At 39.0% G+C, this 12,455-nt stretch overlaps 1 protein-coding gene across 2 annotated transcripts in view; it reads left to right on the top strand.

The window, feature by feature from the left end:
* Positions 1 to 1,764: 1,764 nt before the first annotated feature.
* The window catches only part of LOC135696446 (protein NDRG1), a 30,202-nt gene continuing 19,511 nt past the window's right edge, over positions 1,765 to 12,455 (top strand). The window contains exon 1 of one of the 2 annotated variants that reach the window (XM_065215837.2): positions 1,765 to 2,165. In XM_065215837.2, the coding sequence (XP_065071909.1) occupies positions 2,016 to 2,165 (150 nt within the window). In that variant the 5' untranslated portion in view covers positions 1,765 to 2,015. Of the gene's footprint in view, positions 2,166 to 11,943; positions 12,093 to 12,455 lie in introns of those variants that run through there. The other variant, XM_065215838.2, reaches the window with a different exon arrangement.

Raw genomic sequence — 12,455 nt, 5'->3', positions numbered from 1 at the left:
TACGGTCTTAAAAAGGAATATTTTAAGCGATGAATGGGAACAAAATGAAGTAAAATTCAACAATAAAGTTATTTCATATGTAATTATCTACTTTTTTAAGTAGTCAGAGAAGGGTCTAGCTTGACCTCATGTTATAGTTTATTGCAAACTTCTGGTCCACGAAATTAGACTGCTTTTTCCCCACATATCTTTTTCGCATCATTAGTGGAGGTTTCCTGCCAGTTAATCTCCCGAATCGAGTTTCCCGTGGCCTCAGACCATTTATTGATTGGTAAAGAATGGTAACTGTTTCTTGATTCATCATACCTTGGACTGTCGATGTTGGCCATTTGGGCTTTTTTGTCAATGTAGCTGCTTGCTTGGAAAACATAGCTGTTTTTGGAAACCCAGAATTTTGTATTTTCTGGTGTGCAATCCTTTAGGGCTTGAGCCTCCAAGGATCCCTTTCAAATTTTGCTGTTATCAAGTAAATGTTTTCATTCATGAAATTTCAGCTCCAAGTTACAAGGGAAATCTGACAATGTAAATTATTTCCTTTCTGAAGCCGCATTGAATATGTAGCTTGCTAATTTAATCAATCCACAACTTTAAGTCGTCTAAATCATTTCCCACTGATTACTATATGCCGACTAAATCGATAGACTTAAAGAAAAGGAATTACCGCTAAGGTGCGACAAGGATCCATCCTAGGCTCTTTCAATCTTCGCCTCGTGGCATGCTGTTTGCTATGCAAGTCTCGCTTACTGCATTTTTTAAATATCTGTATCGATCTGTATTTACGCAGTAGGTAAGAAGATAGAAAAGGACGGGGGACCGGAGTCTTCCTCGACCACTTAAAGTTCCAGTACGCCAAGGTAGTAGAATGATTTGTTCTTTACTACCGTAAGAAGAAGAAACTTTAGGGGAATTAAAAAGCAGTTTTGTAGCATATTGTGAATTGCATCATTTTCAAGTGATGATCAAAACATAAAAATTTTCATTGTTCCGATTGTGGTTTCGGTAAAAACTGACGTAGTTTTAAGAAAGTCCAACAAGTTGACTAGGCACCTGAATTTTAGAAACAGTTTTGTCGAAAAAAAAATTAATATTTGGATGAGGCTGCCTATTGTGTTGATTCCCATTCAAGTACCCTAGTATCAGGAAATAGAACACAGCTCGACATCGTTGGATGGCTGAACAAATTGCCGCTCCCAACGGCCCCTATGCTCCCCAAGATCCTTCGCTCCCATGAAATATTCAGCAAATTATCTGTTTAAAGCCATACTAATTCGCTTCGAAAACCAGTCACTGGCTGCCATAGTTTTCTTCTCAATGTTATTTTAATAATCAATTATCAATGGGTCTATTGTTTTTTCACTTGGATGCAAAGTAAACCCTCTAGCATTTTGAACTACTAGAAATAAAATCTCGTAACCTTTAAGGCTAAAACTTCGTTTCTTTACAAAACAGGGCCTATCAAACCGTGAAGGGATGGGAGGATATGAACCCTCTAACTTGGCACTTTTTTATTAGGTAGATCGTCAGAATTGTCATTTTTTGACAAATTTGTGGAATGGGACCAATTCAATGCCGAACTATCAACTAACAGCATTGGCTACAGTTGCGTTTGTATGCTCTTTTTCGTTATATCCGGAAGGAGATAGCTGTTGAGTTCACCCAACCACAAATCGTGATCTAAATCATTCAATCACGATGCAAGAAATTCTTGAGGCGAGGGAACACAATGCTGGATCGATTAGAAATAGGATACATTTGGTTCCGCAGGCTTCTTACGGCCCTGGAAGCAAACGAGCATTTCAGGTTGGCCTGTAGTTCGAAGACCTTGGGTCATCTTCATTGATAAAGCTCTGCCCGAAAAGTTACTGAGATGGACCCTTTTCGTTAACTGGGCGGCAAAATTGATCTGTCGTTTGTTCTGGAGTCTCAAGTTACAAAGAGGGTTTTGACTGCGACAAGTACTCCACTCAGGACCGTTAAGGAAGCTCATAGATATTTGTGTTTCCCGTCGCGTAAGGATGTTGGCACCGTGCATGGAGAGATTCGCAATCACAAAGTCTTTTGGCATTGGCATTGCAAACTTTGGATTTGGAGTAACCGAAGATGGAGTTGATGATGATCCTTTCTATGAAGATCAAATTGTACAGGAGCTTGAGCTTTACACTCAGGTGTGTTCTTCTAGTTTTCCCACTTCAATTTTAATCCATTCTCAATTTGTCATTAGAAAACGATGCTGACCCAACACTTTAAATTCACTGTCACTTGCCACTAGTCAGGAACGGTGCTGAAACCAAGACTTAGAATAAGATTGCGTATCGAACAACAGAAATTAATATCCTACAATTCCAAATATGACTTTGAAAAAAAGCAAACATTTTACAACATACTGAGTATGTTGTAAAATGTTTGCTTTTTTCAAAGCCATTTTCAAATTCTGTATCACAAAAAAATTGTTCAAATTCCAAATATATATATTTATATAGATTAAGGGGAATGAAAAAGTGAGAAAGAAATAACTTCTGTCTTTAAGTATACACAAGGCAGGGAATCACAGCGAATGCCCCTCTGAATGCTTGCAGTTATCTGCCAAACAATGCTTTGTGCCCTAGAAGAGAATCAGAAGCTGGATGAGCATACACATACGAGTAGTCCTCCATTCAACGCCTTTGATTTGGTATAATGGAAGTTGGTAGTTATCACGTTTTGATTGGTGGAGCCTGTTCGAAGAGACGACTTTTTGAATGCGATCTTCCTGAAGATGTTCCCATCATTGAGGGGACAAGTGAGGACTGTTTAGAATGTGAAAACTTGCTACATTTTTCCGTCTACAATTTGGGAAGAGAAAAGGGGAGGGGTATGAAAATAAAAAAGAGTGCAAACACATAGTTGGTAGTCAAATCCATTCCATTCCTCGAGGTCACGGAAAATGTTTCTTTTCTATCCTAAAAGCAACTGTCTCTTGATAATGAACTTGCTGCCCTGTTCCTAGAGTTAGTTGTACAAACGGATCCTACCCTGTAAAAAAAGGAAAAGTCTCTAAAATACTCGGGACATTCTTCTTTTTTATTTTCTCATTTCCATATTTTGATCAGGGACGCCGAAACGACTAAGGGACAAGGGGGCAGGCTTGGGTAAAAGGGAATTTGAAAAATAATTTCCCAATGAATAAGACAGTACAGTCAGAGTTTCATATGAATCTTTTGATAATAACAAACGTCCGTTGTAGAGGACACTTCTATGAAAAAGACACTTTGGCCCCCTTCCCCTTCCCATCAAACGAAACAGGGGCGGTTGTCCCCCGCGCCCCCCTCTCCGGCGTCCCTGATTTTTATCGCACAAGTCTATGACAATTTGCTTAGGTGATTTGCGCTTATTTGGATTCCTCGATGCCATGTCCTTCACACATGAATAATGATCGTACAAACACATTTTTTACGAGCAACATTTTATTGTTGCAAGTAGTAAATAGAAATCGATATTTTGTTTTTTAAGTCATTACTGTTTCAGCTATTACAACTAAATACTACAGTGGAACCTCCATTAACGGACACCCGTTTACAGCGGACACCTCTATGCAAAGGACATATACACTGGTCCGGACAGTGTCCGTTAGATGAAGCCTCCACTGTAAACGAACACCAAACTGCCTAGGATACTAGGATATTATTAGAGGGCATCGTTGTTTGAAAAAAATAGGAAGAAATTGAATATTTCATAGAAAACAATGGAATTTCCATGATTTTTAGAGGGTCATAAGGACAATAATGATAATTACAGCCCTGATCACTAAAGATTCGTGTCACTATGCCTGGGTGCTTTCCCAGGGTGCATTCCATATACTTAGGCCCGAAGATTTTCGGCGTACACCCAGGTTTTTTTTCGGCGTTCGGCGTGCAAACCAATAAAACAATTTTTTGGCGTACTTAAAATTTTTCGTTAGTTGGCATGCTAAACATGAAGCCATGTCATAGTTAACGTAAAATAAAGACTCAAACAACACAGTTTTCTCTAATAATCAGCTTTCTTTGTCTGGCGCAACAATGTTTATTGTTTTACTAACTGCTTTTATATTTTTGGCGTACCTAAACAAATGCCCCGGTGGACCTTCGGCGTACAGTTGACATGGATTGCACCCTGGGCTGCTTTGGGCTCCCAGCACCCATGATCTCGAGAGGGTGTTATGTTTGTTGATATGGCCAGGGCCTTGCAGTGGAATGACAGATGCTTTGAAGAGTGTACTTAAAGATCCAATTTAGATGGAACGTTTAGCCTGACCTGCACGTTTGGGCCGGAGATTAATCCTCAGAGCACGTAATTTACTGTTTGCAAGGTAGAGTTGATCTGCAGCCTAACTAAGAACTGAAAAACAACCAAAGTTGTATCCAATGTCGTTTCGACAAGCTCGTATCTTATAACACTCAGGGGGTAGATCAAGCCAGTCTCCGATGAACTGACTTAGCAGGTTTAATGATCATGCAATGGGTACATTATATATTTATGCAGGGCCGAAACTACTTCTTTCTCGTGGGGGCATGACCCCCCCCAAATAAAATTATGAAAACTCTTGGCTTCCAATGAACAATACCTTTAGCTCGTTTTTTCAAAAAGCTGTGCCCCCAATGGTACTTTTTCTATGGACACCCCATGGATTGTTGCATGGGGGGGGGGGGGGGGGGCTCTCGGAAAAAGTTCCGTTGCAAAAACGAAGAGTTTCTGCTTTCTGAAAATGCTTGTTCTGCAAATTTTCAATCTTGTCGATCAATAAAGGAGGGCCCACCCAATGCAAATTTTCAGTTTTGGAACCAGGGTAACCCTCTTTGAGCGCAAAGCTAGCGATGGCATCAAATCTTTCTGTAGGGGATCACTCTCACAGCTCCCCACTCTCACATTTTTTCACTCACTCCATGGAGAAACTATCGAGTAATCAGAAAAATAACTCAGCCTATCCTGTTCCAGCCGCAATCTCTCGTGACATGACCAACAATTTGCAGGCTACTCAAAATACCACCACATGATTTATTTTGTTTCTCTCACACCCCGATTAAATAACCTAGCGTACGAAAACTTAATCACAGAAGATTTAGACCAGGCGGAGAATAGGGGAATGGTCCCCGAGGGCGAAATTTATGGGAACAAGTGATTTTGGTCAATTCGAAAGTGCTGATTTCGAAATTCGATGTTATACGGGGATTTTGGGGGCCATCAGCCTCTTTTTCATGTTTGAAGTCTCGTTTTGGCGTATATGAAAGTAATCAATGAAAAAACAGTTTAAATTGAAAAAAGTTAAAGTCTTAAAGTTATTTAGGCATATTTCTTGCGCATAAACGCTTAAAATTGAATTATGGTCTGTTAACTATGACTCTTTAAGTAATTCAACGAGAAAATGTTAGGGGGGGGGGTAATATTTTGGCAATGTATTTTTTGTGACCAAATCCAATGATTTTTAACCTGCCTTTACGCAACCAAAAGTTTTTCCTTGGCATTCCCTATTAGTAAAAATGGCGTTCCTTGTTGGTATAGGGGCGTTATCCGACAATAAAAAGGGCATGGCCTAAAAGTTTTTGTTCTATCCCCCAGAGCCTAGAGAGAATTTTGAACCTCTGCCCCCTCACGAAGCAAAGATGACTTCTGACCTCGGACGTACGTGCCTGCTTTTCTTAATCACTAAAGACTCAAATTCAAGATTAATTTCAAAAAGAGGCGTTGCTTGGATTGAAAGTTTTGGCACAAGCTGTTTACTGGCGGAGGATTTGAAATTGGGCTTAACCACGTCCCGTGAAAATTAGCGTCTGGCCTGTTTGCCTTGTCTGAACCACCATTAAACTTTTTAGTTTTCAGTCAAGTTATGATACAACGCGATACAACGTGTAAATTTGCGGAGAAGCTAAAGAATCGCTAGAAAAATACAAATTTTTTCTTATTGTCTTTTTTCATCATGAAAGCACTTTAGAAAATGAAACATGCACAATACAATCTTGATGGCCGCATCTCAATCTTCAGTTCGACACAATCTTCTATTAACTCCACTGTTTGTCAATTTTCACCAATTTTAAGCCCCACTTTTTTTATATAATTTAATATTATAAGGACAAATGTGTTTATGTCTCTTTTCATTTCAACTTTTATTCTCTGCCGCCAACTGATATCTCTTTGTAAGACCTTTCAAAATCTCTAGCGTTTTAAGGCTAATCCAAGTTAAGTCCCGCGAAAGATAATGGATTGGATCAGGATAGATGTGCACGTCATTCTCGCGATTTACGGCCATTCTTTGCATTCAGTTTTCAACTTTGTTCAGGCACCGCGGAGCGTTGAGAAAAGTAGGGGGTCTAAAAAAGTTAGGAGGGGCTAAAACCTTATAAAAAGAGGCTTTTCTGGTAGTAATTTTTTACAAATATTTTCACGATGACTTCTTCAATTTAATTCTAAATAAGACGCAACATGCTCACGATGAAATTCTATCCTTTAAAGAATTTTGAACATTCGAATCCTATCGTACGGGATCAGAATTTTCATGGTCGTCACAATAATCGTCATTGTCATAACTGTGAGTACTTTATCTAAATTCATTTTCATAATCGTTCGATAAAATGAACATATAATCCCTCTATCAATAACATATTGATAGGGGGAGGGGCAGCAGTTTCGTCGGGGATCACGTGAATTTTGAGAAAAGACCAGATCTAGAAGTTGACGGAATCGAATGTTGTTGGATAGAAATATTTATAAACAAGTCGAGAACCCTGCTCATTGGAGTCCTTTATCGCCCCCCTGATTCTTCAAGTAACCTAAATGAAGATTTTGATTTGTTGTTCGATGAGTTGTTAAGCATATCTGTAGCCGTGGGGAAAGAAACTATCTTGATGGGAGATATAAACTGTGCCTTTTTAAAAAGAAATGATCATAGAAATATAAAGAAAACTTAAGCCAGTTATGGGCTTAAACAACAAATCAAAGAACCTACTAGAATAACACCACAGATAAGCACCCTCATAGACGAAATAGCAACCACCAACCCGGAATATGTCAAGTCATTCATTGTTCTCGGCTCCCCCATCAGTGACCATGAAATTGTTGCAGTCATAAGAAAGATAAATTGCCTGCGTACAAAAACGAAAAATTGTAAGTAGAAACTTAAGCAAGTATTGTCATCAAGCGTTTCAGAGAGAGCTCGCGACCGTCTCCTGGGAGGATGTCCTGAAACAAATTGATGTAAATGGTACCTGGAGTGTATTCAAAAAACTGTTCCTAAAAGTACTGAATAAGCATGCCCCAATTGTGGAAAGAACAGTCCGGGGAAGAGATTTACCTTGGCTGAACAACGCAATAAAAAATATGATAAGGCAGGAAAAGGCAAGATATTATAAAAAGTTGATTGAAGAAAACCAATCTGATCCCAAGGGGCTTTGGAGGGCAGTTAAAAATGCCTCTCTGACAAAAATGAATGCCAACAGCGGCCAAAATTCTTGCAGATAAACTCAAGGATTACAAATGACAAAAAAAGAGATTGCCAACGGTTTCAATAGCTTCTTTACAAAGGTGGCAATGACGCTTCGAGCCACCCTGCCGAGAGTATGTCCAGCCATTTTTACTGAAACCTCTAGTGACAGAAATCACATTAACCCAAATGGCAAAAAGTTTCTTTTTAGACCAGTTGCAAAGGACGAAGTCTTAAAAGTAACTTCAAAGTCTCCTGGTCTAGACAACATCCCCCCAGGAACACATGTTATTATACAGCCCCTCCTTCATATCTTAAACCTGTCTATATCAACATAAACGGTTCCCTCAGAGTGGAAAGTCGCTCGATGTGTACCTGTCTCCAAGGGTGGAGATGCTAAAGATCTTGACAATTATAGGCCGATCTCAGTTTTACCAGTCTGCTCTAAAATTCTTGAAAGGGTTGTCCATCACCAACTGTACGAATATTTAGAAAAGAACAAACTTTTGTCTCCATACCATTTTGGATTTGGAAAGAATCACTCAACGTCGTCTGCAGCTGTTCACCTCACTGACACTAAAAGAAAACACATGGACAAAGGCCAACTCACAGGGGCACTTTTCAAAGATCTCTGAAAAGCATTCGATAACGTAGATCACCAATCCTTGACCTCAAAGATATCCCATTATGGCATTGAAAAGACTGAATTAAAATGGATTCAAGATTATCTCTCAAATCGGTCTCAAATCGTCAGCTTCGAGGGAGAAAAGTCAAGAGAAGAAAATATCTGGTTTGGTGTGCCACAGGGGTCAATTTTGGGTCTACTGCTCTTTCTGATTTATGTAAACGATCTCCATCAGCAGATCGAGAAATCAAATATCATAATGTATGCAGATGATACTGAATTTTTGTTTTCAGACAAAAACGAAACAGAAAGAGAAAAGGCTATAAATCACGACGCTAAATTGCTACATAATTGGCTGTGCAAAAATGGCTTGATCTTGAATCCAAAACAAGGTAAAACGGAGTTTATGGTGTTTGGAACAGCAGCAAAAAGGAGCAAGATGACACGCAACAAGCAAAGATAACAATTGACTCGATGGCCATCAGTAATACCGATAGCTATAAGTACCTTGGAATCTATTTAGATAAGTCTCTCACTCTGAACGATCATATCCAAAAAATCTGTAAGAAAGCTTCAAGCAGGCTAGGTCTCCTGCGCCGGATTAGGCCAATACTCACCACCCATGCTGCTGTGGAACTTTACAAAGCCATGGTTCAGCCAGTTATGAATTACTGCAGCATCGTGTTCTCGACTTTATCAGAGACAAATGAATCGAAGTAAAGAAGCCTGAGAATAGAGCATTTAAGATCGTTTCTGGGGAACAGCATAATAGCCACCGCGCTTGAAGACCATTCGCTTCCATGAGACCAATAGACCAGGCGGTGAAAGGGGGGTATCGTCCCCCAAGAGCGAGATTTATCGTTTCTGGAGAACAGCATAATAACCTCCGTGCTTGGCGATCATTGGCTTCCATGAGACCAATTCACTGTGCAGACTTCATTTTCAAATGCATAAATTGAACTGCTCCTGATGCCTTCCTTAACTATTTTACGAAACTGAAACACGGCAACGCAACAAGACGAAGTGATATAGACCTGTGGATGTCAAAACGGAAAGTTTAGAAAGAGGGATTATTTACAGTGGAGTAAAAATATTCAACGCTCTGCCACTTTGTATCAAAACAGAAAGCTATTATATTAAATTCAAGAACGCTTTGAAAGAACATTTTAAAGATGAAAATTGTATAATAATTGTATAACTTATACAGGACATTGTAAATATTTTAACGCCTTTTATGTTTTTTTTTAATTTTAGACAGGGCTTCTCTTGATAACAGCATGAATGCTGATTGAATCAACCTGTATAAATAATCATTATTATTATTATTATTATTATTATTATTATTTTTATTATTATTATCCTGAACTTTCTAGCTACGTCACTAAAAGCTGTCGACGAATCTACCATCTACGCTGATATACCTGGATTTCTTTCACCATCAATCATAACTGGAGAAAACCTTCGCCCTGATCTTCTCTTGAGGACTAACAACAATTACCTCTACATTTTAGAGCTAACTGTTGGCTTCGAATCCAATATTGACACAAATGCTACAAGAAAACACAGCAAGTATGCTCCTCTCTTATCTGGTTTACAGCGGCAGTTCAAATGTGTCTCCTTTGTTAATCTTTCTATGAACTCTCTTGGCATCTTCGACAATTCCTGCAATTCATTCTTCAAAATATGTGACTCTCTCTCCATCGATCAGCAACAAAAACGGTATCTCATTTCTAAACTTTCCAACATTGCCATCCGTACTACGTACTACATATTTTGTTGCAAAAATAAGCCATGACAAATCAGGAATTACATCCTTTTTAACTTTGCTTGTTTTTTTCTCAATTTTTCCTTTTACCTTACGATTGTTATAGTTTTTCCTTGTAAAGCCAGGCTAGCCAATTGCAAATTACCTTGTAATAGTGAGATATGTAATTGTAGTTTAAGTTGAATTGAAAATGCAATGTTTCCATTATTATTATTATCATTATTATTATTATTATTATTAATACATACCTCGAAGAAGGCCGTTACACATGGCGCCATAACTCTGCATTAAATTTCCTAGCACAGTCTTTAAAAGTTTTACCTAATTGCTCTCTTTACGCAGACCTTTCAGGTTATCTCTCACCCTCTATCATAACAGGAGACTCTTTCCGTCCTGATCTACTTCTAGTCACTTCTGACCATCGGCTATTCATACTCGAGCTTACAGTAGGATACGAAACTAACCGCAAAAGAGAGAATTACTCGAATCTCATTCACAGCCTAAGCTCAGCCTATTCTTCTATCATGTTTGTTAATCTTTTCTATCAGTTCCCTAGGTATCTTTGGTCTCTTCTGCTCCTCTTTCATCGACATGTGCAACGCTCTAGATATCAGCGAGAATCATCTCCGCTTCATGATCTCCAAACTATCCAATTTAACTATCCGTACTACCTATTTCATTTTCTGCCGCAGAAATAAATCTTGGAATAATCCTGAACTTTTTCAATTCTAACGATCTCTGCTACTGACAACCTCTAAAACAAAAAAATGACGAACACACTTTTTCCTTTTTTTTGTTAATTTCTTTTGTTTGTGCTTGTAATAGTCTTTCTCTTTGTAGACCCAGGCTAGCCAATTGCAAATTACCTTTGTAATAGTGAAATTTGTAATTGTAGTTTTAATTGAATTGAAAATGAAAAGTTTCCATTATTATTATTATCATTATTATTATTATTATTACCGTTAGAGAGAAAGAGAATCATGATTTCTAAAAGCACATCTCTTGATTTGCCTACACATAATTTCTGAAAGTATACAACCTTGTTTCAATGTCTCTGAAATGTTGTTCATTATTGAAGCCCCATCAAAATATACCAAAGGGGGCAGTGCGGCATTAACCACAGAGCACACTGGGCACTCTGTCCAGAGACCCTAGCGGTAGAGGGGTCCCAATGATCTTGTCATGATCAGAGGAACCATTAAAAAGTTCAAATTTTTAGACAGATATATTTTGATTCAGGCCAATCTGGAGCCGCTTTCTATTACCGAGTACAGACATCCACAAACGGGCCTCCATTGTATTCTGTGCCAAGGGCCCCAAAATTATTAATGCAGCCCAGAAAGGGAGGACTGCAGTCCCAAAGTCCCGGTACCTAGGGAACAAATATTTAGAAAATAATATGGCTCCACTTTTTAGATTATTAGGAAATGTGCTCTTATCATTCATGTATAAAAATCCACGGCAAAATTTTATCACGCTGAAGTTCTGAAAGTTGTCCGATGTTTATCTGAGGGCGTTTCTCCGCCGAAAGACGAATTGTTGCTAATGTATACTCATGCATATTAGAATGTTTGCCTACCATCAAGTCCATGCAAAACAGCCATTAAGTACTTTAGATTTTCTATGCCTCCAGGTTAGAGTCTAATGAGAGAAACTGTCTTTTCAAAAGTTGCACTTATCTTCCCCCTCCCCCCTTTATTGATCGGTACGATACCCTTGGTTCCTCAAAGTTCGTAAACAGTTTCGGCAAATTTGTATGCTTACAGGCTGTTGCACTCATAAGACAACGTTTTTTGTGATATGGCCGTTCAATGGAAAACGGGATTTGTAAGTTTAGCAGTAGTTCGCTCAGTGCTCGATGGTGGTGGGAAGTTTGATTGGAAGAGTAGGTGATGGGAAGGCAGTGACAGTAGCAGCTAGGAAACTGTTGCAAAATAAAAAGCCCGCGTCTAGATCTGTATTTGGAGCACCCGAGCTCTAGTGCAGTCTGGGAATGACTACGTATGTAGACCAACGGTTACAGCAGCTTAGGCAATGAACGGTCACATGGCAAACAGGCCCTGTCCTTTATAATAAATCTACATTAAGACTTCCTTAATATCGGTATTACCTCAAATTTCTATTGATGTGGAAATTTATTTCGTAAAGGCGACCGAGGAAAGCCTTCGTACTCAAATTATTGAATCCGTTCGAGAAGGACAACCATGGACACTGACCTTTCGTTTGAAAACTTTCGGATAGACCCGTCCAGGAATATTGTACACGAAAAGGTTTGTTGATGTGATTATCCATTTTCGCAAAGCTATTTCCTAAAGCTTAAAGGGTATGATTGGTGGCCAGGGAACAACATCGCGCAACAGCTTCTTGCTTGAAGGGGAGGCGCGCAAAGGTCCCATTGGGTGCATTCTTAGTATACAAGCCGCAACACGCGTGCATGTTTGAAGGTTTCTAATCAAACGATTTTTGCTATAGTATGGCATATTTGAAAGATACTACATTTCTAACCTACTGCATGACATGACATTGCAGTCTCAGCATATATATTCACCCATTTTGAAAAGTTGTTTCATGGCCACAGCCTTTGTCTCTAGAACCCTAATCGTATGCACTAAAGGCCAAAACTACCTTTTACA

The sequence above is a fragment of the Rhopilema esculentum genome, chromosome 14, assembly GCF_057945365.1.
Source record: "Rhopilema esculentum isolate cy_ngs chromosome 14, ASM5794536v1, whole genome shotgun sequence".
Taxonomy (NCBI): Eukaryota; Metazoa; Cnidaria; class Scyphozoa; order Rhizostomeae; family Rhizostomatidae; genus Rhopilema; species Rhopilema esculentum.
The sequence above is the reverse complement of the archived record's forward strand: the minus strand, read 5'-3'. Positions and strand labels throughout refer to the sequence as shown.